This window comes from Aedes aegypti, chromosome 2 (genome assembly GCF_002204515.2).
Source record: "Aedes aegypti strain LVP_AGWG chromosome 2, AaegL5.0 Primary Assembly, whole genome shotgun sequence".
In the NCBI taxonomy this organism is placed as follows: domain Eukaryota; kingdom Metazoa; phylum Arthropoda; class Insecta; order Diptera; family Culicidae; genus Aedes; species Aedes aegypti.
Window position 1 is genome coordinate 349,587,392 of NC_035108.1, and position 26,919 is coordinate 349,614,310.

The 26,919-nt window shown below is 35.8% G+C and overlaps 1 protein-coding gene across 15 annotated transcripts in view; it reads left to right on the forward strand.

Moving 5' to 3' along the window:
- LOC5577563 (polypeptide N-acetylgalactosaminyltransferase 5) overlaps positions 1–26,919 on the forward strand; it is a 367,508-nt gene that overhangs the window by 284,565 nt on the left and 56,024 nt on the right. For all 15 annotated transcript variants that reach the window (XM_021846257.1, XM_021846247.1, XM_021846248.1 and 12 more), the window contains one exon: positions 24,774–25,062. In XM_021846257.1, the coding sequence (XP_021701949.1) occupies positions 24,774–25,062 (289 nt within the window). The remainder of the gene's footprint in view (positions 1–24,773; positions 25,063–26,919) is intronic.

A 26,919-nucleotide genomic window follows, 5' to 3' on the forward strand; every position in this document is an offset into this window, starting at 1 on the left:
TTAAAAAAAACACATAAAGTAATAATTTATTACAAATTGTCACAGAACATCACAGAAATATTTTTGCTAATATGTTACACAATGTGTTTGACATGCAAATTCTAGCCGAGTGGTTAAAGTCCGCGGCTACAAAGCACAACCATGTTGAAGGTGTCTTGGTCAGTGCTGAAAAGCGTCAATGTTAATAGAGGGTGTCGCGCGACTTTTACATAGATGCTTCTCTCACTGTCATCGGACGGCGAGACAATGACAGAGGCTTTTTTCAAATTCTCCTTCATTTTTCTGTCGCTACGGCTTGTGATGGAATTGCAAACTTGACCATTTTTATTTCATTATCAGAAATGATTGTTATTTATATCGCTAGAATCGTGAAACAATATCAACTTTACTCATCAAACACAATTTTCCAAAATGAGATAGAATTTTTAAAAGCAAAACAACTTCAAAATTACTCTCATGAGAGCCCCGTCATTGCGACCTGACGGATTGAGCACTTGAAATATAGTTTCGCCTAATGACAGTGAGAAGACTGGTTCCGTCAGTGTCGCAAGCGGGTCATGATTCTTAAAAGCTCTGGTCTTGGTTTCGTTCCCGGTCGGTCCAAGATTTTTTCGTAATGGAAATTTCCTTGAATTCCCTGGGCATAGAGTATCATCGTACCTGCCACACGATATACGAATGCGAAAATGGCAACCTTGGCAAAGAAAGCTCTCAGTTAATAACTGGGGAAGTGCTTATAAGAACTCTAAGCTGAGGAGCAGGCCTTGTGCCAGAGGGGACGTAATACCAAGAAGAAGAAGAATAAGAAACTCATAACACAGCGTAACAAAAATGGTATTTTTACGTTTCTCACAGATCAAATTATGTGTCTCTAGTAGATTTTGGGTTGCTGAATCTGATGCTGTTCTCAGAAATGTTCTAGCACGTCACAATGTTTAGCTACAGGTCGCCTAAGTTGTAAAAAGAAACTCTGGTTTCATTGATGTTTACATGAAATTTTTAAGTATGATTTATCAAACTTTTTTGTGATCTTATCCACCAAGCATGCAAAATTTGACATGAAATTTCATTACAGATATGATTTGGTTGAAATTGCATGATTAAATTTAGATTGAATTGATTTTTTCAATTTGCTTGCAGTCTCCATACAAAATTCTCGGCTACTCTTATATCGCGATATACAATACTTTCCTAAACCATCAAAAATAACTTTTGAGCATCGAAAGTATTATAAAATTTGTTGATAAGTATTGTTATGCACATTAATTTGAATTTTGTGGCAAATGAAGCAAATAAATTGCCATACAACTTGGCAAACTTGCATGCAAGTTATTTTATATAGACAAATTTTGCATTTTCAACAGCCAATATTTCAAAAACTAGACCTGCTATGATATTTTTGAAAACGTCAATGGATTCAGCAAGTAAATTAAGTGAATAGCGTTATTTTGGTGCTTGAGACAAACATGTGTTCCGCAGTGTGATTGAATCAGGCATGATGAATTTTCATAAAGAAGTGAAATTTTTCAATAGTAGTTCAATACCTCAAGCAGGGCTCCATTCCTCCTCCCCGAACGCCATTACCTCGAATGCTTTTACCCTGAACGCCACTACCCCGAAAACCATTACCCTGAATGGGTCATTACCCCGAAGAGCCATTACCTCGAATACTTCAGAATATAGCACAATATTTGTTGTGGGTAATACAGTCAAAAATACAGTACAAAAGTTAGTAATCAAATGCTGTTTTCCATACAAAATGCCCAAGTTTGAAGATTTTTATCTCAGCTTCTACTTGTCCGAATTGGCTGCAATTTGGATGACAAACTACAAAGAACCTGAGGTTTATATTGAGATCATTTCATATCAGTTATTTTCAAAAAGAGTTTCAGAGGGTTGTTCAAAGAAAAAAGTAAGTAACCAAGAGATTGTTCAATTCACTTCAAAACGAGCCTGAGGCTTGTTTATCTCGATACATATAGTCATTATAAGCTGCAAGTTTTAAATCAGAAATATTCCCTTCTTTCTAAGATAGTCCTTTCGAGTTATTGTTACAAAAGCTATTCACTAATATTTTCTAAAACACTGACTTAATTTTAATAAGTTCTACTGTTGTAAGGATTATTAATTAGAAATTAAGCAGCTATATTTTCTCCAGTCATGCTTAACAAGCTATAATTTTAATAAAAAACATTCCATTTTTTTGAAAATAGAGTTCTTTTTGTTTTCTTTTTAATGATGGAAGCTTGTGTAGCGTCGATACAGGCATAAGTTGTCCAGCTTTCTTTACTACTTCATTGCGTATTTCAAATATTAAATACTATTTCCAATACCATAACAATACCAAATTGAGGAGTGCACTACTGAACAATCCTAATCATGGTATGATACTAAAATATGGTTTGCATAATAGGGTGGTTAAAAGAATGTTTTACTCCACACCGCTCATCGACTCTATTTCAAGTGTGTCATTCCAAAATTTGAGCACATTCAAATAAAAAATGAGACTGCACGAGCCCTTCAAAGTTACATAGATGCATACAAGTTATCCGAGCAAATGAAAATTTATGCTGACTACCAAACTAGAGTATTCCATACCAGATTATTTTCCATACTTACCACTTGCATAAGATATGAAAGAGCCATGCATAAGATGTAAAATACCTCAAATAATTCATGCGAGTTCTATTGAAAAGCAGGTAATTTGATAAGGAATATCATCTATATAAATGAAACTGGAATGGTGTTTGTATGTCATGAGTTGGCTTAAGAACGGATCATCAGATTCACATAAATCTTTTATAGTAACAGTTGTCTATGGCTTCTATGTGTTTGTGTGTAATAATATTTGTGAACATACACCGATAAAGTAGAAAATGTTTACCTATTTTTTAATCAATAACTGAGCCAGTGAAGCGGCGTGTAACTCAAATAAGCACTGTATCATCATTGATGTAATAGTAGTAGTGTTACCTTTCCATGTACATTTTCAAAACAAACAAACAAAAAATGTAACATTTGTGTTAATGATGAAAATCTACTCTTCAATCGTACATATCAAAAGGAAACACTGTGATTTAATGCTCAAGTAGTTCTCAATAACTTTCTAATACCTGAACGAGGTATTTTAATTGTTTCAAATCATATTTTTAATACCATAATACACTGAGGTTTTTTTTTACGTCGGTCGATATTCCGGGAAAAACCGCGTTAATTAAAAAAAACGACTTAAAAAACCGACGTAAAAAATTACCTCGACCATACGAATTTTAATGTAGAACATTGTTTTATATAGGTTTTTTTTTGACACGTCGGTTTTTGAACTAACGCTGTTTCTTTACATTTTTTTTTAATTAACGCGGTGGCTCGTAAAAAACGCGTAAAAAAACTGCGCAAAAATAGATCACATAAAAAAAAATCAGTGAAATACCAATAATCTGTGGATAATGCCTGTACTACTGAACAATACCTAACTATGGATTAAATCAAAATAGAGTATACGTAGACAGGTTCAAGTTATTCGTTCCTGGTTGGGAAACAAATGAATTTTACGATATTTCAATGGTTAATGCATATATATGTGTTGTATAATGCGTTTCCGACATGTTTACATGGCTCTACAAAACAAAAACGCGGACTGTCAGAGTATTGCCTGAGAATTTTTGTTTCAATTAAGGTACCGTGGGGTAAGTGGATACAGAAAAATCATTAGTCAACTTCATTATTACGTACAGCTTACGTAAATAATGTAATTCAAACTTTTTTCTGTGGATAACAAATGAGGGACTAATATACTTCAAATCGTCATTTATTTAGATTTTTCTGATTTTTATGTATTGAGTATGTGGGACTTGAAAATTTGCGCCAAATGATCCAGTTGCCTCACCATGGTGGGGTAAGTGGATCACCACTAAAAAAAATCTTTTCTCAAAACATATATGGTGTAATCATGTATACTAAGAATTATTTTGCTCTCGTTCTTGTTATTAGTGCTAGTTATGTTATGTTTTGATACTATAAAAATTGAAAAGTGTCTTCATTTTATCAAAATATTATTAAAAATATTTATACATTAGTTCACACTAATTCAAACAAAAATAAAAAATTGTAGCTAGAATTATTTGGAGAAAATTCTTTAATATAATCACATAAGTTATAAAGAAGTATTGTAGGATTATGCCTAACGATGTTTTCGAAAAACACTTGTAGTTTAAAAATATTAGATACATTTATTTTTGTTTAACAAACTGAAATCTTCTTATTTTATTTTTGAATGTATTTGTATCATCTGTCTAGAACAATTTATATGGTCAAATAAGGTACGATAATATGTTTTCAATTGGAAAATTTGTATGTGTTGCTCTTTTGCAATTCAGCTTTAAAAAACCACGAAAAGTTTTGTTAGAATATTGCAATATTCATTCTTTTATATTTTCTTACATCAGAAAGATTAAAATAAATTTTAGTTGGATTAATTCAAATTTCCTATAGTCAATTAGACAAATTTAAGCTTGTAATGAGAAACAGTAAAAACAAAACAAAATTTCGAGTATTCAAACTTATTCATATATTCATATTATATTAGTTTATATTATTTTCTCGTCAAAGCGGTCTATGAACGACTTGAAGAACTTAACAAAACGCAAATTTTCATGCAAAAATATTGATGATACCTATTTTAGTTCAAAAGTTATTAAAGTTTTTCTGCTTAAAATCCTTTGTTTTTCAAAGCATTTTATTAGAGTTACAAAAATAACACATCTGTAATTTTTTGATATAATATACAATTTTATTTTGTCTTTTGAATGCCGTCAAAAGATATTTTTTATGTTTGCCCCAATCAGAGATATTCACAATCAAAGTAGGCATGTTTTTGAGAGAAAAACAACAATAACGCCTGAACGGAAGGAGATAGCGAGTTTCTTCACTCACCAAATTACGCATTTTTTAAAGCTCTAAAAGTGTTTCATAGACTACTTTGATGAGAAATTTGAATTGAAAACTCTAGAGCCAGAAAACCAGTTTTGTTCGGACCACCCTACAGTGAGAGGCAAAATAAAGTGCCCACCTTACCAGTTTTCGAATTTCTCTCATTGATTTGGTTCAAATTAAAGTTAACACACCTAAATCTTTTGTGATATTTTATTTTTGATGTTCTTTTAAAGTTGCACTTACGAAATTTTGATTAAAAAAAGAATTTTACTTAAAGAAAAAGAAAATCAATTTGTATTGAAAAAAAAGTAGTGACAAAAATAAGTGCCCACTTCCTTCTTGGCCCCAGAAAAGATGATTTAAGAAAAATAAAAAGCAATTTAATAGTTAATGTGTCCTCCTTTGGCCTTAAGGACTTGCTGGAGGCTCTTCGGCATGCTTTTCACCAGGTTTTGTAGGTGTTGTGGATCTAGTTCTTCCCAGGCGCGCTCCAAGGCTTCAAAATAATTATTTTTGTTGGTAACACCAGTTTTTTCAACCCTAGCATCGAGAATCGCCCACAAATTCTCGATGGGGTTGAGGTCTGGGCTTTGTGGAGGCCATTCCAGCGGTTTAATCCGACAAGACCGGAAGAAAGACTTGGTCTTCTTTCCAGTATGCTTCGGGTCGTTGTTCTAGAGAAATATGAATTTCTCTTCAAGGCCCGTCTGGATCAGCGAAACCTCCAGATTTTCCAGCAAGATGTTAATGTAGGAATCTGCCGTCATTATTCCGTCGATTTTCACGACGCTTCCTACTCCACTCCATGAAAAACACCCCCAGACCATCACATTTCATCACATCACACTTCCATGCGTCACCGTTCCTTGGATGTGGCGCTCCTGAAGCTCGAGCTGTCTAACCGAGAGCGGCGGGCTCGTGTGTGATGCAGAGCACCACATCCAAGGAACGGTGAAGCATGGAGGAGGAAATGTGATGGTCTGGGGGTGTTTTTCATGGAGTGGAGTAGAAAACCTCGTGAAAATCGACGGAATAATGATGGCAGATTCCTACATTAACATCTTGCTGGAAAATCTGGAGGTTTCGCTGATCCAGACGGGCCTTGAAGAGAAATTCATATTTCTCTAGAACAACGACCCGAAGCATACTGGAAAGAAGACCAAGTCTTTTTTCCGGTCTTGTCGGATTAAACCGCTGGAATGGCCTCCACAAAGCCCAGACCTCAACCCCATCGAGAATTTGTGGGCGATTCTCGATGCCAGGGTTGAAAAAACTGGTGTTACCAACAAAAATAATTATTTTGAAGCCTTGGAGCGCGCCTGGGAAGAACTAGATCCACAACACCTACAAAACCTGGTGAAAAGCATGCCGAAGAGCCTCCAGCAAGTCCTTAAGGCCAAAGGAGGACACATTAACTATTAAATTGCTTTTTATTTTTCTTAAATCATCTTTTCTGGGGCCAAGAAGGAAGTGGGCACTTATTTTTGTCACTACTTTTTTTTCAATACAAATTGATTTTCTTTTTCTTTAAGTAAAATTCTTTTTTTATCAAAATTTCGTAAGTGCAACTTTAAAAGAACATCAAAAATAAAATATCACAAAAGATTTAGGTGTGTTAACTTTAATTTGAACCAAATCAATGAGAGAAATTCGAAAACTGGTAAGGTGGGCACTTTATTTTGCCTCTCACTGTATGTCACCGTATGAAAAAAGCTCTAAATCGGTCAATTTAAGAGACACAAAAAAACTTTTTTTGGCAAAGTTGCTTGAAATTGAATGGTGTACAACTTTGCTGAAGCATGTATAATATAATTTCTACAAATAAGAAAGTTAGTTACACAATTTCTATGAAAATGTGGTCCACCCTAATTTTCAATAACATCAAACAAAGGGCTTAACTAATACGAACAACTTTGTAGAAGACCGTTTTTGTCTAATGTTTCATTCTAAAGCTCAAAATGCATCTTTCCGCGTAAAACTGATTCCTGGACCATAGTGTGTTGGTGTAGTATCAGTTTTGCATTAGTATCAGTGTGGACGTAAGAACATAACCTAAAACGAAGCAATGCTGCGAAAACATTCAACATATTCAAGTATTTATGCTCAATATAGACAAATGATCCACTTACCCCACTGATACACTTCCACCACTGTACCTTACTTGATTAATAAAATCTGGGAAATCACACCAATCGCAATGACTAGGGATTGGTATTTTTTACTTTATCCCGGGGCTGGTAACGACGAAATGCCCTTAAAATCGCTTGAAAATAGAGACCAAACAGCAAAAAAAAAAGAAATTAAAAAGATTTCAAAAATTGAAGAAGAATTAAAATAATGCGAACAGGAATCAAAAGATGAAGATTTCTAGTTTTTAGATGATCCAGAAAGAATTTTTTCTATGTAACTTTTTTTGGGAATTACAAGTGGTACAACTCGTATTACTTTATGCATTTTCTAATTTTTTTAAGGAAGCTAATGAAGGTATTTAGTCATAGATTTTATTGATTCTTTAAAGGCTCTCTTCATGAATATCTCCATGAAATAATTAAGGTACATTCAAGGATTTAAAACTGTGTTTTCGTAGGATAATCTCAGGAATTAGTCTTAGGCCCCACTATGAGTTTCTTCAGGAATTCCTATAGATTCATTCATAATTTTCCCAATTAAATCCTGGAGTTTTTCAAATGGTTTTTCAATCGATTTCGCAAGGAGTTCGTCCAAGATTGCCGTGTTGGACATCTTCAAAAACTCCAGCAATATTTATTTTTTTTTTTTTTTTGAGACATCTCTACCTATCCATAGGTTTACTTCTTATATTATCGTTCTGTTTTTCAAAGATTTCAACCAAGAATTTCTCTAAGGATACATTTAGAAGTGACTTCATAGATTTATCCTATGATCTCTCTGGAAAGCTCAGCAAAAATCCTTGATAAATTTCACAAGAAAGCTCTCAAGTAATTATGTAGGGAATTGTCAACGACAATTTAAAATACATTATTCCAGAAACCCCCAAACAAAATCAAGATAGTATCTCCATAATAAATGCTATTGTAATATCTGATGAGCTCTCTAACTTATGAGGAAGTCTTGAAAGTTTTTCTAGTAAAATTTGTGAAACGATAATGTAACAAAAAATAAATAAATTGAATTCCTGGATAAAATCCTGCAGATTTTTCTGGTGACACTCCTTGAATAACATTCAATTGAATCCCAAAAGAAACTTGTGTAAAAATGGTAGTATTTGCTGGTCTGAAACCTCAAATAAAATATTGAAAAATCCAGGAAAAATGACTTCAATATTTTTGGAAGATCTGCAAGAGTAATTCGGTAATCAAAAGTTAGAAAAAAATCAAGATAAATTACAGAAGGAACTCAATGATGAATCACTGATAGAATTTATTGACTTCCTTAATAAAGAAAAATTCCTAATAGATTTCCTGGAATAATCACTACATGAAAATGGTAGGATAACAACTGAAAAATCGACACCGAACTCTTTGAGGAATACTTGTAGGGATTGCTGGGAAATTGTTTAACGAATTTCTTTAAAAACTGTGAAATAACTTCTTATGGATTTTCGCATAAGAACTTCTGTAGAATCCCTTAGAAGACAAAGGGTGTGTGGAATCAAATTTCGACACACAGATTTTTGGCAAAAATCGCACGTTCAACCAATTATCTTTTAACTTTCAGGAAGTAAAATAAAACATGTTAAAAGGGGAAATATTCTACAATTCCATATCCAAATGCACGAATTCTACTACTCATAAGATCCTGTACAATACTTGGACCAACTTTTTTTTGCGTGGCAGTCCATTTTTTCTTCATATTTTCCTCCAATTTCACTTTCTTAGGATGCTTCCGTAGTGCCTGCTTCGTGATGGCCCAGTACTTTTCAATTGGCCGCAGTTCCGGTGCGTTCGGGGGGTTGAGCTGCTTCGGCACGAAATTGAACTCCTTAGCCTTGTACCACTCCAAAACCTCTTTCGAGTAATGGCACGATGCCAAATCCGGCCAAAAAATCGTAGGACCTCAAATGTCCTCACAACTATGAGGTGACCTCAGAAGAGGAAGTAAACGCTTCTGCCTTTTAATATCGAATTTATGAGCAGTGAAAAACTGGACCCCCGGAAGCTGCAGGGAGTCAGCTTTTACCTACATATCATCATTCATAACGAATCAATGTGGTTTCGTCAACATCTGGGTGTAGAGCTTCCGTGCACGTGTTTTAGCTACCGTATTCTGCCGTTCATCGCGATTAGGCGCTTTTGGGCTTTGTACGTATGTAGTCCTTCACATTCTTTCGCATCTTGCGAAAGTTTTGGATAGATTGAGTTTCTTCGCCACATCTTGAACTGAACTGTTAGGATTCTTCTTGAAAGCTTGAACTGTGATCCTTAACACTTTGAGGAGATCCATTTTTGCCACTTTTTCTTTCCAATCGATGGTCGAACGTTCGTGATACAGATTTTAAACACGAGACACGTAGAATGTACCATTACCAGCTTTCTGCTGATGGCACAATGAAATAGATCCAGATTTTCAAGGTCCATGCGCATTTTTTTTTTTTTTTTTTTTGCGCCGCTGCTGTTCTTCCGACTCCATCGTCACAACGATTGCACATTTGCTAGTGAAACTTTCACGGTGTAAACAAATACACATTGAACAAATTGCATCCTAAATTTCAATAGGAAATACCCAACGGATAAAAAGATACAACCATTTAAATGCGGTGAAATTTGATTCCGTATACCCTTTATGCTAAAGTAACTGATGGAAAATCGGTGGAAAACTGAAATTCGTGGAACAATCTCTAAAGAAAATCCGTGAATAGCAATTTGTTTTTTTTTTTTCTTTTTATATTCCCTGTGATTTTTTTTCAATCAGGCATTTTGTGCAGCATTCACTACAAGAAGAAGAAACATAGTGACTTTGAAGACCATTTTGGTTATAAAGAGACTTTAGCGACCTTCCATCAGAAATAGAGACTTGCATTAAAATAGAGACCAAGTATCTTAAAAGATACCTGCTACGAGCCCTGTAATGTGTGGATAAATTTAAATATATAATATTATTATGAAAGTTCAAAAAGGGCATACATCATATATCACGAAGACTGTTTTTTATGCAAAGGGGATCTCGAAAAGTAATAAATTTCCGAAGGTTTCAATCATTACTAAGGCTTATTAGAGAGATGGAGGGTCACAACACACGACAATGATGAAGGGTTCGAGGATTTTCTACGCATTGGAATGAACAATGTTCCAGAAAACTCCAGAAAATTCTGTCAAAAGCTGTTGTAGTGTTCCACAATTTGCAAGTTGTATTAATATTACCATTGATTATTACTGTGCTCTTATATTGCTGTTGTAGCGCTCAATGAAACTTTTCGATTAAACATTTCATAGCGTTACTGACAGACAGACAACTCTGGGATTTTATATATATGATAAGCTGCTTATAAGGTATTCTCCTTGTTTTTTTTTTCTGCGATAAAATATAAGGAATGAGGATCTCTTAGAAATTTAAGTGAATACTCTCAATACTATCAACGTTTTCAATGAGTGAATTATGAATGAACTGTAACTATCTGTCCAAATTGTTTGAATGCATTTAATTTTTAATGATTCGTTATTGTGGGTTCAGTATATCTATCTATCAATGTTGGTACATGATACCAAGAGCTGTTTCGTTGGAGCATCATTCACTGCTGGCTGCTGCTGCTGCGTCGTGGCTTTTGCGGCGTTGTGGCACATGATGCTCAACCTGTCGATCAATCAACTGTGCAAACACACGAAAGCATCTCGAAAGGACTACAAATGCTGCTAGGGCAGCCAAATTGACAAGCATTTATAAAAGGGGAATACTGTGTGTTTTATAAAAAAAAACCCTGTGAAATAATTAGATATTAGCAAAATTTCGAACATTTTAGTAATAAACAAAATTAAAAAAAATTCATGCTACAGAATTTTTATCGTATTAGAATATTCACTCTTCGGAACAATACATTAATGAGAGTATGTTGTGGAAAAATGAAGCAATTTGGTTCAGCCATTTTTGAGTAATGAGCATTTAGGTTTCTGGTACCTTCTGGTAGCATACTTAACCGATTTATATGATTTGTTCAGAGTAGCTCCTTATTATTTGGCAATGTATAGTGCACATTAAATGTTTTTGATAAATTGACCAAAAACAAAATGGCCATAAAGGACATTTTATGTAAAGAATGCGGTCCCCAAAAGGACATCGCAATATCATCAAAACCATATCACCAATGATTTGTATCGACATGGATTCTTAAACTAGAAGAGTTTTTTTTTGAGAACTTGTACAAAAAAGGTGTCGCAATTTGATTTTTTTTTTTTTTTTTTTTGAAAATGAAGCTGCAGGTAGCGGGTTTATACTCTTTCTAGGGCACGATAATACTTTCCCCGAGAGACAGCCGGGGTGGGTAGGCGTTTCGATGGAACACGTCACGTTTACACTTAGTCGTCGGCGGCTTTATCTTTATGTGCAAATATATAGTAGACGGGTTGTGAAACAGACATCCCGAGTAAAGTCCAACATCAAAAAGAAAGCAAGTCAAAAACATATTCTGTTTTCCACATCAAGTTGATATCTTAATTTGATATCAATTTGTCATTGAAATTTTCGACATCATATTTTGTTTTCGTTCTGCTATCATTTCAAATTTTTGGTAATGCTTTCATTTTATATAATTATCAATTTATTCGTGTTTATAAATGTACATTATGATAATATAAAATTGAAGCATTTAATTTGCATCAGACTCGTTTCAATATCAACCGAAGATATGTACATCTCAATGTGTTCTCAATTTGCCCTCCATGATAGCAGAAATAGTTTTCAATTTGCTGTAACTGATAGCAAAAATAGTATTCAATTTGATTTCATGTGAATATATTTCTGCTCTCAGTTTTGATATTTTAACCGTTAAAACGACCAAAATGACAGCAAACTGAGTTATCAAAATTCGCGACATCACAACATCAAAATTAGTTTTCAATATGATCTCAAGCTTTGCTCGGGATACGAGCCTACATCTACAAAAGCTTGTACGAATGGTTAAGTTCGAACCGTATTTATTGGATTTTCGAAATTGTCCATACTGAATGAAAGGCACCGAGTTTACTCGATAGGAATCGAAAATTAACACCATTGTTTGAGGGAGTAATTGGATTGTCGAAGCTCGTCTCGTCTGCATGAGATTGATCCCCACGCTTCGATTTCGTTGACTTTACAAGTCAAACAAGCTGCCTGTGAAGTGTAAAAGTTTTTATTTGTCATTGTTTGGCATCGAACGTAATACAAAAATCGTACAAGTATTGTTTGGTTAGTTGAAATGAAGAAAATAGTTAATATTTTATATGCCTACGGATGAAGATAGCAGCTCCACCTCACGCTTGATTCATGCGATTATTTTGATAAACGAAGAAGCCGCAATTGTTCTCAGATATAAAATTGAACCGCACATGCTACCAGAATTTGGAAAATTTCGAGGATTTTCTGTTGGCAATGGGATAGAATTGATATGTTGTGTACCGGCAGCAACATTGGCATATGTAGCTTGGTTAGATTGAAAAAAATAGAATTGAAAATAAAGAAATTACATGCCCTAGTGGTCGGAGTCTAGTTAAGGAGTACGATTTTTTTGCAGAACTTTATTTAGTGGTCAATTTTGAATAACACATCTGAAAATGAAATAATTTTAGCAATCCTATTGGATGAGGTGGGTCCAAAAATGGTATATTCATTAGCGACCTCAGCTGGAAATGCTCTATTCTAAACTTTTCGTGGAACAAATTGGCACACCATTTGCTGATTCATTACCTTTGGCAGTAAACCACAAATTCTACATCCCTCATTAATTACATGTCGCCGTGAGCATCGTACGATTGCATAAATCAAGTGTAACGTTAATGATGAAACCCTCACCATTCGTTAGTCAATTTCCTCCTTTATCTACTTGTTGGCATTACACCCCAATGGGAAAGAATTTTCCACAGATTTTGATGTGATAAAATCATATGAACAACAACAATATTTTATGCCCAGAGATGTTTTTACAGACGAAAAACAACCCTCGATCGAACCGGGATTCGAACCCAGTATAACTTTACTTCAAAACCGCGACCATTACAGTAATGCTAAGAAGGGCCTCAATAAACCTTTAGGCGATATTGATGAGACAGCATCATTTACTCCCTATATCAGTGCACAACGTTTTGCCATCGAAGTAAATTATGATCCTGGAAAATCAACCTCCCGTTGTCGGATGATGAATCGATGTGACGTGCGCTAAAGCATCCCAACATCAACGCTCAATATGATAGATATTGAGCAAGCGCGTGTTTGTTTATGCTTTCACTGACTTTTTGCTTAGCTATGATTGGCGCCTCATTCATGCTTTTGGCCGAGCATAGATGCCACCCTTAACAATGAAAAATAGGCATCACGTCATCCTACAACAGCACTAGTTGCAGCTCTGAAATAGCCAATGTACAGTGCTGGACAACACGTTTGCCATTTTTCCGATTTACCGTACAAAATGATTAACCTTACAGGATTACTCATTCATTTATTTTGTAAACATCTAAACAAATAACACTGAATCAACAATTCCACGCCGGTTCGTGGCCGCATCTCTCCATCCTCGGTTCTGCCCCACGCTCGCCAAATCCCCGTCTATCGTAACACTGCTACCTAGGCGAATGCCACTTTGAGGATTTGTGTCATTTTCTCTTAATGCGATTCACATTTTAATGGCATTCGATGTCCTAACAATAACTTTACAATATTTTCTAACTACTAAATTTTAGTATTTTTACGGTTTCAAATCGTGTAGGAAAGCCGGTTGAAACGGGGGTGGTACAAAATGATCGAATGTTTGGAGTAGAATGCCATTTAGTATGGAGAACTAGTAGTGAGCAATCAAGTTTCTCCATGAGTTTGCTCTGTGGTATGGAAACGCTTATTCTTTAATAAAATCATCAGAAAACCTTAATATTTAGGCAAAACAGTGAAGAATTTGGAATTTCACCGGGAAATTAAGAGAAAATCTATGAGTTTATGTCCAAGGGTTGTAGCGGCAACTCTTGGGTAATCATATTAAAACATCGTTTGGCAAAGAATACAAGTTAAAACGTTCTAGGTATGATTTAATGAGATGAGCCATTTTACCCCATCAGTGCGGCTTGGACCATGTTCCCCTACAGGTCTTCCTCCTTGTTCTGCCGACAATGTCCATATCACCAGGGAGGCAAACAAATTGACTGGATCTCATAAAGCCCGGCTCTCTGCATAACACCTTCTAGCGCAATATTGAACAACAGGCACAAAAGTCCATCACCTTGTCGTAGTCCCCGGCGGGATCGACGCTTTAAAATCGATGAACAGGTAGAGGAAGTGGTGGTAAAATGAACAGGGGTGGTAAAATGAACACCTTGCCTTTTATCAAGAAAAAACAAATTTCGATGAATTTTTATCACGCACGGACGATTTATAGCATAAATTAGAGTGTTTGAGTTCATATGTAGGTCAATTGAAGTGAACATATCAACGAAAACTAAGATTTTAGAAAACCACGTTTGAAAATTAGAACTGACGTAAATTTTAGCTTGCAAGACTTGAGGATTTTCAGTGAGGTGAATATCGTTATGATATGAGGTCAAATCGGATACCTTTAGAATTATTTTTGAATGAGTTACAACCATTAATGGATATATTTTCGGTAAGGCAACAAAAATTTTCAGAAATATTTGTTTTTCTCACGTGTTTTGCACGATGTTCATTTTACCACCAACAGCTGTTCATTTTACCCACATAGTGCAGGTAAAATGAACATTTACATCGTTTTTTGCTAGCAACAAAAATATGTGATAATTCAGCTATTTTAGTCTAAATTCGTGTCGTTGCTATAGATAACATCCCTGTTTTTGATGTTGTGGGATAGAACTATACAAATTCCTTGTTTTTCTATCAGAAACACGATGATTTCCTTAAGGTGTTCATTTTACCACCCCTTCCCCTAGTCACGACATTTCTGGAGGATTAGCCGCACGGACAAGATCTGGTCCGTTGTCGAGCGGCCGTCGATACCTGCTTGATAACTTCCCGCTAGCTCGTTTGCTATAGGTGACAGACGACGGAAGATAATCTGGAATAGCACTCTGTAGGCGGCGTTCAGGATAGTGATTGCACGATAGCTTTCACCTTCCAGTTTGTCGCCTTTTTTAGATGGGGCATATAACGCCTTGCTTCCATTCCTCCGGTAGCAGTTCTGCCTCCCAGATTCTTACTATCAGCCGATTCAGACAAGTGGCCTACCTCTCCGGTCCCATCTTTATGAGTTCAGCTCCGATACCATCCTTGCCAGCAGTTGTATTGTTCTTGAGCTGGACGAATGGCATCCAGCTCCCTCAATGTGGAGGCTGATTTGTTTCCGTCGTCCGTAGAACCGGCGAAGGCATTTCCTCCGCTGTCCCGTCCTTCATTGCCTGTGCTCTCAGCGCCATTCAGGTGTTCGTCGAAGTGCTCCTTACACACTTCACACTCGCCCGAAAGAATGCTTTCATCCTTATCCCTGCACATCTCGACTCGCGGCACGAAGCCGATGCGGAATGCGTTGAGCATCTGATAGAACTTACGCGTTGCTTGAAACCGGCACAGCAGTTCCATCTCCTCGCACTCCGTCTTCTCCAAGCGGCGTTTTTTCTCCCGAAAGAGGTAGGTCTGCTGTTGCCGTTTCCGTCTATAACGTTCCACGCTCTGCCGGCCCCCTTGCTGCAGCGTGACCGCCCGCGCTGCATTCTTCTCCTCCAGAATCTGCCCACATTACTCGTCGAACCAATCGTTCCGTCGACTCCGTCCAACGTACCCGACGTTGCTCTCAGCTGCATCGTTGATGGCTGCTTTCACTGTTCTCCAGCAGTCCTCAAGAGGGGCTTCACCCAGTTCATCCTTTTCCGGTAATGCAGCCTCGAGGTGCTACGCGTATGCAGCTACGACATCTGGTTGCTTAAGCCGCTCTAGGTCATAACGAGGCGGCCGTCGGTACCGTACGTTGTTAAGGACGGAGAGTTTTGGGCGCAGTTTCACCATCACCAGATAGTGGTCAGAGTCGATGTTAGCTCCACGATAGTTCCTGACGTCGATAATGTCGGAGAAGTGCCGTCCATCAATCAGAACGTGGTCGATTTGGGATTCTGTCTGCTGTGGTGATCTCCAGGTGTATCGGTATGGAAGGCTGTGCTGGAAGTAGGTTCTACAAATGACCATATTCTTGGAGGCGGCGAAACCAATAAGTCGTAAGCCGTTTTCGTTCGTCAGCCGGTTGGCACTGAACTTACTTTCCAATAGTCGATCTGAATTCCTCCTCTTGGCCAACCTAAGCGTGGGCAGCTGTAATACTCGCGTTCGAGCTGCGCGTAAAAAGTGTCTTTATCATCATCAGTGCTTCCGGAGTGAGGGCTGTGACGTTTATTATGCTGAAGCTGATGAACCGGCCTTTGAGCCTCACCTTGCACATTCTCTCATTGATCGGCCACCACCCGATCACGCGCCTCTGCATATCACCCATCACTATAAAAGCTGTTCCCAGCTCATGTGTTTTGCCGCAGCTCTGGTAGATGGTACGGTTACCTCTAAACGTTCGCAAAATTGATCTATTCGCAAAATTGATCCCTTCCAACACACTTCCTGCAACGCTACAATGCCGAATCTGCGGTCTTTCAACACGTCGGCGAGTATGCGTGTGCTCCCCATGAAGTTGAGAGACTTACAGTTCCACGTACCGAGCTTTCAATCGGTTCAATTTTTACGTCGCTGTGGTTTCGCCGATTGTCCCGGTTCGTATTCTCTCGTTGATTATTCGTATTAAAATGGTCGGAGGACCATAGTGCACAGTTTAGCTTAGAGTCCTTCTCTGGCACTGGGATGATGATCAGCCGCCCCTGACATAGGAAACAGACGCTGTTCATTTATTTATTAATTTTTACTAAAATTTTGAAAGAGGAACCCCCTTTGAGTGATTTTCATTGAAAATCTTTCTCAAAGAGGCACTTTTCAATAAACATTATAAATCAAACTTAATACTAAAGGCTCACACGGCAGTAAATAACAGAGCCATAATCTTGAAAAATAGCAATCGGCACTAAGTTAGGAGTGTCATCGAAAGCCAGTGAGGGAGAGAATCAAAATCGAATTCAACGTGACATCAGTGAGGGCGAGAAGCAGAATCGAATGCAACGTGACATCTGAAAATAAAAGTAAAAAAAACACAAAGAGTATCAAACCAAATATGATCTCGCATTAATAAACCTAAACAAAAGTATCATTATAGAATATCATTTTGTATCAAGTATATCACGTAAAGATACAGGAATAGGTTGACTCAAATTTACTATATTGTTGAATAATTTATTTCTTTGAGAAATGAATTTGTGACACTCAAATACAATATGATCGATGTCTTCATAAAACTCCCCACAATCGCATATATTGGAATCTTTTATGTTGATGCGATACTAAAGACTGTTACAAATATAATGGTTTGACATGAATCTCGAAAAAGAACAAATAAAATTTATACTTGCTGGCACATTTTTGAACCACGGATAATAATTGACTTTATGACAAATAGAATGACACCATCGTCTTTTATCGCTCGAATTGCAACACGTTTGCCAATCCAAAAGAGATTTTACTTCCAATTTTGGATAAAATTCTGATGGAAATATGTTACGGCTGTAAATAATTCTATGATGAACACCAAATTTATCTAACGTATCTGCCTGTTCATTCCCATAAATTTTAAAATGAGCAGGAATCCAAACAAATTTAACGATAAATCCTCGAGATTTAAGTTCAAATAATAATCTTTTCATCATTAATATAATATGATGAGTTTCAAAATTGAAATTAATTGTATTCAAAGTCTGGAGACCACTCAAACTATCAGAACAAACAATATAAATATTCGGAGTATAATCTTCAATCAAGTTGCACGCAAAATATAGAGCGATCTATTCTGCTGAGAAAACAGAACAAGGAGATTGCAATTTAAAAAAAATTACCAGAAAATAAATTATAGACGCCAAAACCTGCAATATATTCAATCAATGAACCATCAGTATAATAAAATTGTGCGGGAGTAATTCCATTGATTTTACGCTCAAATAAATATTAGCAAAATGAGAATGGTGATATTTTGGAATTTGTTTCAATTCATAAAATAGAGACAATTCAATTAATGGTGCGTATGAATGAATGAAATTTTTTTAGCATTCGTAGGAATTGGTTCAATATTTTCTGTAGGGCAATGAACAAAGGAATCTAACATTTTGCTCGTAGGATTAATATCAAATAAAGATTTCAAAATATTGAATCTATGACAAAAGGTCGAAAGGACAAAGGTCGAAGAACAAAAAAAGGAGGGACAAAAGGTCGAAAATCTATTTTTAAAGAAGGAAAAAAATCACACCAAGAAAATCATTTTCGACCCTTTGTCCTTTCGACCTTTTGTCTTTCGACCTTTTGTCTTTCGACCTTTTGTCTTTCGACCTTCTGTCCTTTGTCTATAAACCACAAAATATGTATGTGCATCGCTCCCAAATGTTAAACAACCATATTCCATTACTGAACGAATAGTAGTTTTGTAAAGTGTAATTAAATCAGACAGATTTGCGCCCCACCAAGTACCTGCAATTGTACGAAGAAAAATTATTCTTGTTGAACATTTTTTTTAATATATTTAATATGAGCATTCCATTTCATAAATCTCAAATGAGATCAAAAGAACATTTATGGGTTATTCTTTTTTACGGAAAAATACCACAAATGGTCCAGGACATTTTCACGGATAAACCTTTACTCGAAAAGGTTTGGTCAGTGAAGAGGATTCATTAATTTGAACATTTTCTTTGGATCCTCCTCTCCCTCATCAGTTCCCATAATGGAAACTCAAAAATGGAAAAAGGTCAATAGTATTCTTTGGAACAAGATTGAGAGAAAAAGAAATAAATTAAAATGATACTTAGCAATCTTCAAATAAACGTAACCGCAACGCAAATAACAGCGACTTGATGAACGATGGAACTCTATAGAATATTGAACGAACCACAATTCTTGAACGAAACAATCCTAGTGAACAGCAACTCTTGAAACAAGCAATCCAAGTTAACAGCAACTCTTGAATCTATCTATTTTATTCCTTCAGGTACGCGAGGTACCAATGGTACGCCATGCCCAGCCATTTACCAACCAACTAAGATACCAGTACTTGTTTTTAAAATATAAAATTAAAATACTGACATCAGAAAGCAGAATTCAGATTTTCGTCCAAATAATTCTCAAAGTTATCCCGTTTTACGGTACTACACAAGCACTAACACAAGCTAACTTTTTAACTGCAAAAAAAAAAAATTAATTTCAAAATTGTTTTCTATCAATCAAAAATGCATTGCATCTCTGTATAAAATCGAATAATAATTTTTTCAACACATGGTGAATATTTCATTTCTAATTGAATGAATCACAATAAAAAACGTATTTTTTTAATTAAATACAGATTCTTCTTCTTTTTGGCATTAACGTCCTCACTGGGACAAAGCCTGCTTCTCAGCTTAGTGTTCTTATGAGTATTTCCACAGTTATTAACTGAGAGCTTTCTTTGCCAAAGTTGCCATTTTCGCATTCGCATTCGTGGCAGGTTTGATTATACTCTATGCCCAGGGAAGTTAGGGAAATTTCCATTACAAAAAGATCCTGGACCGACCGGGAATCAAACCCAGACACCTTCAACATGGCTTTGCTTTTTAGCCGCAGACTCTAACCACTCGGCTAAGGAAGGTCCCAATAAAATACAGATATTTTGGATATGGTACACTTCCCCGTACTTTTAGCATCCCATCTAATAAATAATGGATAAATGGATCAAGTATAATTATCATATATTGGCATTACCAATTCGGCAGACTGCTTACGCGAATTTGGATAAGTTTTAATATTCTCAAATGTTGTTTTCCTCTAACTTTTTTCACTTCTAGCTTTCATTTGTCAAACTGACCAGAGAAAACTTTAATTATTTCACCCAACAGTTTTTACAGTCTCTCTGGTATAAATAATAAAATTAAAAAATATTTCAAAATTCATGCAAAATAGTAAAATATATAAATTCTCCAATTGAAACTACGTACGTTATTTGACCATATCAATTGTTCTAGACAGATGATACACATATATACACAAATAGAATAAAACGATTTCAGTTTGTTAAACAAAAGCAAATGTGATTTTTTTTTGTCTTTGAGTGCTATGATGATTTTTTCAGCACGAGTTGTACATTTATCCAACGAGCTTGCCGAGTTGGATAAATACGACGAGTGCTGAAAAAATCGAGTTTTGCAACGAGTTGCATACAACATTTTTTTTGCGATTACGAAAAATGTCATTACCGCTGGATTAATTATTGGAGCATAAACATGTTTCAAGAAAACCCACATGAGCATCAATGCGTAGTAACAACTCAGTATTCCTCAATCAGGTAGGCCTTGAAATGGTTGTCACAAATTTTCACATTTCCGTTGCTGACTATATTTTCAGTCTTATAATTTTCTAATAATAAGAAACCTATTTTTATGTGCTTGATTTCCTACACGAACGGCCACATAAACTTCCCGACTTTATTGAGAATGAACCAACAAACTCTATTGTCTCCTCTATGTCCGCAAGATGATCGTGCTCCAGCATAGAATACCTCATAGTTAACTGGCTTCCGATTCTATATCCGTTGCACTCTCCAAACCCGGCTCAATTCGGATTGTGGGAGAATCAGAACCTACAGTGGCTCAATTTCATTTTCGTACGGGGCACTGTTTTCATATCAAGTTGGTATAAAACTATTAAATGGTGCATGGACTTCGATATACTTTATCAATAATTAAGGTTATAGGTGTCATCTATTGTTTGGCAATGACAAACTGTATTCATTTGCTTAAATCTTTGGAATAATGGAAAAGTATTGAGATTGTGTCTATAATTGACCCAATTCCATATTCGTACACCTAACAAAAAAGAAACATACAGCATTCAAAACTAATTTTTAATGAACTAGATGAATACTTAAGCTCTTCGTTGTGTTGTTCAGATGCAGTAGAATACATTTGGAAAATTTATAAACGGATATATTTGAAACTTAAGTAAATTTAAGAAAAATACCAGTTTTCCCATGTTTTTTGCTAAAATATTCGGTAAGTCGAACAATAAATTGCATTTTTTTCATCATCACTTCCTTAAGAATGATAATTGCGAATATTGCACAAGTTTCAAAAAATTATAATCAGTTTTAGAGTAGCTAAGAGTGGATATCGACAACTTATACTTTTGAATCTTAGGTAATAAAATATTTATAACAAATCCAAAACCAAAAATTTTAGTCAATTCCTTTATGTTTGGCTCCTAAATGTATATACATAATCCATAGTTAATGTTCCTATCAAAACATTGCGTAATTATCATTTTTAATTTACATTTTACTACCAAACATGATTATAGAGATTTATAGAATAAATATTATTGCCATAACCGCAACACAAACGTGTTTTTAAAATGATGAAAACAACAGGATATATTCTATTAAATAGTGTATCGATGCTTTCTGCTCATTCAAGTTATTTTGTATTTTTCTTATAAAATCAATAAATTGCAAAATAGGGAGCTATTTTGAATATAATTTAAATATTATTTCAAAGATAATTGAATATTACGATGACATCAATTATGTGGAGGTATGTACAGCGTAGTTTAGGGTACTTTATTGTAAAACGAAGTTCGTAGTTCAAATTATTTTTACATTCAAATTCGAAATTAACATTTACCTGTTGTTTAGAATGAAAATTTGGTTTACATTGATTAAAAATATCATTTTAGAAGAGTTTTGAACTTATGGCACAACAATTTTCTGAACTCAAAAGGGATAAAAACTGTTTATGATTTCTGTAAAGTGTATATATTTCAACTAAATTTCTAGTATAATCTATAGATTGGATCCAATGACAAAAATAAACGTTATTGTTCGAATTATTGGATTTTATAGCAAAAATCATTGGAAAACTGGCATTTCTCATAATTTTACCTAAATTTTATATATGTCCACTAATAAATTGTCCAAATGTATATCACTACATCTGAACATCATAATAAAGCACTTCAGTAATCAAATAGAGCTTCTAAATTTAGTTTTGAACGTTGTGCGTTTGAATTTTGTTAGGTGTACGAATATGGAATTGGGTGAATTTTAGACATCAATTCAATACTTTTCTATTAATCCAAAGATGAATGTAAATGGAAACATTTTGTGATTGGCAAACAATAGATGACACCTATTACCTTCAATATGGATAAAGTATTTGTAGCTCAATACTTCATTTAATAGTTTTTTACTAACTTGATGTGGAATCAGTATCCTGTACGAATATGAAATTGAGCCACTGTATATAAAATGTTCAGCCATATTATAAGCCATTCAAGTGCTGAATTATCTATAAACACACAAAATTGTCTACGTGAACGCTAATCGCCCCATAAAGCTCCCGTCTTTTTTGTAGTAAACTTTCATATGCTACTGCCTCCCTCACTCAATCCCTCACAGTCAACTAACTAAAAGTCAATTCGGTTCGTCAAACGGATGTAGAATCAGAACCTAGTTGACTAAGTCATTGAGAAATTCAGTACAATTGAATAAATGACGTATGGATGCAATCCGACGTCATTTTGATAGTTCCCAAAACAGTACTGAAAAGTGCTACTTTTCGATACTGATTTCAGTGCTGAAAAGTAGCACTTTTCAGCACTGTTTTTTTTTCGGTAGGAAAAGTAGGCCGTTATGTTGTTCATTTTCTTGATGAAAAGTAGGCTGATTTGCAATGGAATTGCAAAAAATATATTACATCACATTTGTTTAAGGGATAGATTATTTTTTCATTGGCGATCCACTTATCTCACCATGGTGGGGGAAGTGGATCATTTGGTGCAAATTTTCAAGTCCCTCATACTTAAAACATAACAGTCAGAAAAATCTAAACAAATAACGATTTGAAGTATATTAGTCGTTCATTTGTTATCGACATAAAAAGTTAGAATTACATTATTCACGTTAGCTGAACATTAAGATGAAGTTAATTTTTGATTTATATCCACTTTCCCCACCGTACTTTATGTTAAAATTCAAGTTATGTCTAATAAGCTGTAAACAAAAAAAATCAATCAGTCCATAAATAACTGAGACCAAAGTTGATAGTTTTGTATCGAAAATCAAAAAAAAAGCGTCAATCTATTGTCCGATAGTGTAGATCCTGCAGCGAGCCGGGAAGACCTGTCCAAAGTCAAAACGACCAAAACAAAAGCGACGTTAAATGCCACGTAACGATTCGTGGGCGGTAAAAGTGACTCCGGGGAGCAGTTGGCCCTTCTGCTCGGATCGGAACGGCACGTAGCTCGTCGACAAGCATCACCATCCACACCGAAGAACGACTGATGCAGCTAGCTCGCTGGCCTGGCACGTCCAATCTGGCTCAGGCACGCTAACTGATAGCAACAGATATTTCTCAATCCACCAGCTCGAAGCTGATATTGCCTCCTGTCTGTCGGAAAAGACTGGGTATTCTTTTTTCCTGTTGCTGATGCCTTGGGACCCAGAAGGTTGTGATTTCAGCTTCGGCTTATGGTGAAAACAGTGACAGGCCTACATCAATTGCTATCCTGATGGGTATGCCTACCAATATCATAGCAGACAAGCTTCTGACGGTTGTGATTTGTTGATGTTGCTATTCTTTTCAGTGAAGATTCTATTTATCGCGGTTTGCCAACACAAGATTGCCTAAAAATGAGCACAAGCCGGTGAAAATTGGATGAAATGATGTAGTGCACACTATTCTGATAAATCTTAATAAATTTTGTCGTGAAATATGACATAATATTCTTCAGCTTTACTGTTCAATACATTTGATTGTTTCGATGTAATGTTTCGTTAGAAGCCTAAATTAGCTGACTCTGGAGATGTCCATAGAATAATGAGTTAGAAAAAAAAAATGTATCAACTAATCAAGTATCAAGACAGGAAGATGTAAATGAAAAATCCTTGTCTATTGACAACTGGGGCTCCGACTCTGAGGAATGCAGTTACCTTTGTTTTATGTGTTCAACAAGAGAGCCGGGACAAGGATGCTTCCATCATGGAAGCGTTTTGACGGACGAATGTCCGATAGAAAGGTGGTAGCAGCACTTCTATGAACACATGAATGATGCTGAAAATTAACATTCAGATCATTCCGACAGAAAGTTTTTATATTTGGAAGAATATTTAGAATGATTCATGAAACAAGTTGTTGTAGAAGTTGGCAGAATATCTTAAAAAGATGATTTCCCGGAACAATCGCTTGTGCTATTTTAGGGAAAAAATCACCCCAAAAATTCTGACTAGCAGCTGCCAAAAGCCGGCTTTAAAGCACTGTAATTGATACGCAAGGAAAATAAAACTAATCTGGTTTACCATGAAAAGATTGCTTAGCTTCCACGTCTAAACTTGATGCTACTTCGAAGTTAGATATCTGTTTGTCATTTTTAGGATAATTAACAATAATTTGATTGCCTCCAGCCCCATTCTAGCAATCTAGGTTTTTATTCTCTCGATTGTTGATTCAATCGTAATTTTTATGCCATCCCAAAAAAGGGAAACGACTATGCAATACAACCCCAAACTCCGGACGGTAAAATTCTCAATCTCATTTTCTCCCATCTTTTCCGGACCTTCTTTTTTCCAGCTGCAAGAAAAAGCACTACCCCACCAAGCTGCCGACCACCTCGATAGTGATTGTGTTCCACAACGAAGCCTGGAGCACGCTGCTGCGCACGATATGGAGCGTCATCAACCGGTCGCCCCGGCCGCTGCTGAAGGAAATCATCCTGGTGGACGATGCCAGCGAGCGGGACCACCTTGGCCAACAGCTGGAGGACTACGTCCAGACGCTGCCCGTGCACACGTACGTGCTGAGAACTGGAAAACGGTCCGGACTGATCCGGGCTAGGCTGCTCGGGGCCAAGCACGTAAAGGTGAGTAGTGTTCATTGTATGGGGGGAGTGTATTTTGTGCGTCCATAATAGAGGAGCTTGCTTTGGGTTATCTACTAGGTACATGGGATTTGAGCTGGATGCTCCCAACGTTGAGGCTCCATTTGTGCTTCTATGTTGACAAAAAATTAACTACTTTTGTGGATTCTACGATGACTTCAATGATCACTTTCTCAACAAATAATGTAGAGTAATGACCCATACTGCGATTCCACATAACATGGTTGAATAAGGCGAAAATCTTAGAAATTCATGTGAATATTTAAAGAAAAATGTACATAGAACTTTGTAGGAAGCCGACGTTTTCTTATCGAATGTTTGAAGGAATAAAGGGGAAAAGGGCATAAAGGGGAAGGGCATAAATTTTCGACCCATTCATACGTTTTAGGTCTACTTTGTATGGGATTCCAAAAATTGGTACAGATTTCTTGTATGTCGAAAATTAGTGCTTTTCCCCTAAAGCATTACTCACGGAAAGTTCTGGAAACAATGAAGTAGGGAGAGTCAATTACGAATTCGAAAGAAATAACGATTGGACTAAAGTTATTTTCTTAACAAATTTAACAATTGATACAACTAAAAAATGGAGGAATAACTTTATGGTATCTTCAGCAAACTAGTAGATTTAGACGAAATGAACAAGTTTGACAGTTTTTGTATGAGGCTGCCATATTTAGAAATAAATCGTTTAGAAATTCTCGTCAAAAATTTCACTTGAGTCAAACTGTTACTACATTTGAATCCGTGATTGGAAAAAGTACTCAACAATATATGTTGAAACTCAAGTTATTTCTTATACGTTGTGGAAGTTTTATTCAAAGCGGTTCATAAATTACTGAGGACTAGCTTACCATAGGTGAACGTTTTTTATCGAAAAAGTTGCAAATGCATTGTGCAATACGGTAGCTGTTTGACAACATCCTTTAATTCACTTAATATGGCTGCTCGAATACGAAACAAGTTACCGTTTCTACTCATATTCCGAATACTTAAGGCTTACAGTGACTTTAAATGCAACTGATTGGGATGAATCAGCTAATATTTAGAAATATACGCTTAATCGCAAAATTAACGGTAAAATAATATAATGATTCATCACAATTTACTATAATTCACTAATTTTGTCTCAATTTCCGAATATCTTGATTCAAATTTCTAACAGCACGAATAAATAATATTCATATGGAAAATTTTGTGAATAAATTTATTTGAGCTGATTTTACTGACCCCGATCTTGATAATCATTACAACTCTCAGTTTCAAAAATAACTTCAATGGTATTCACATGGAGTTGCAACCATTTCCAGGAAAATTTATAATATATTTTTGTAAAATGTTTCATCGAAATTGCCATGCACAACCTCAGTGATCGGAATATCAGTCTGTTTGAAAATTGAGACAAAACGGTACCACGTTTTTTTTTTTTTTGCTCTAAGATGTAACCATTCATCCGCCTGACTTGACGATTCGCCTCATCATTCATGTGGTCATTGTAGGGCTGCTTCCACCTTTCAACTGTCTTGCGTTCATCGGACACGATACATCCATTTTAGCTCGTCGCAGGGAAAAACCTGTAAAACCTGGAATTCTCAGGAAATTTCGATAACAATCAGAGTAATTTCTTTGATAACAATAATTTATTTGTTCAAATATGTTTTTGGCAAAGGATTTTCACGTCAAAACCTCCAACCATCAAAACGCTCCTTGAGCTGTTCAGTACGAATTTTTCCGGGTATCAAATGTTTTCGACTTCCCAAGATATGATTGAATTTTATGAATAATATTTGATCAGTAATGGATTAACATACCTATTTTTTCGAGATTTGTTGAATTTTAGTA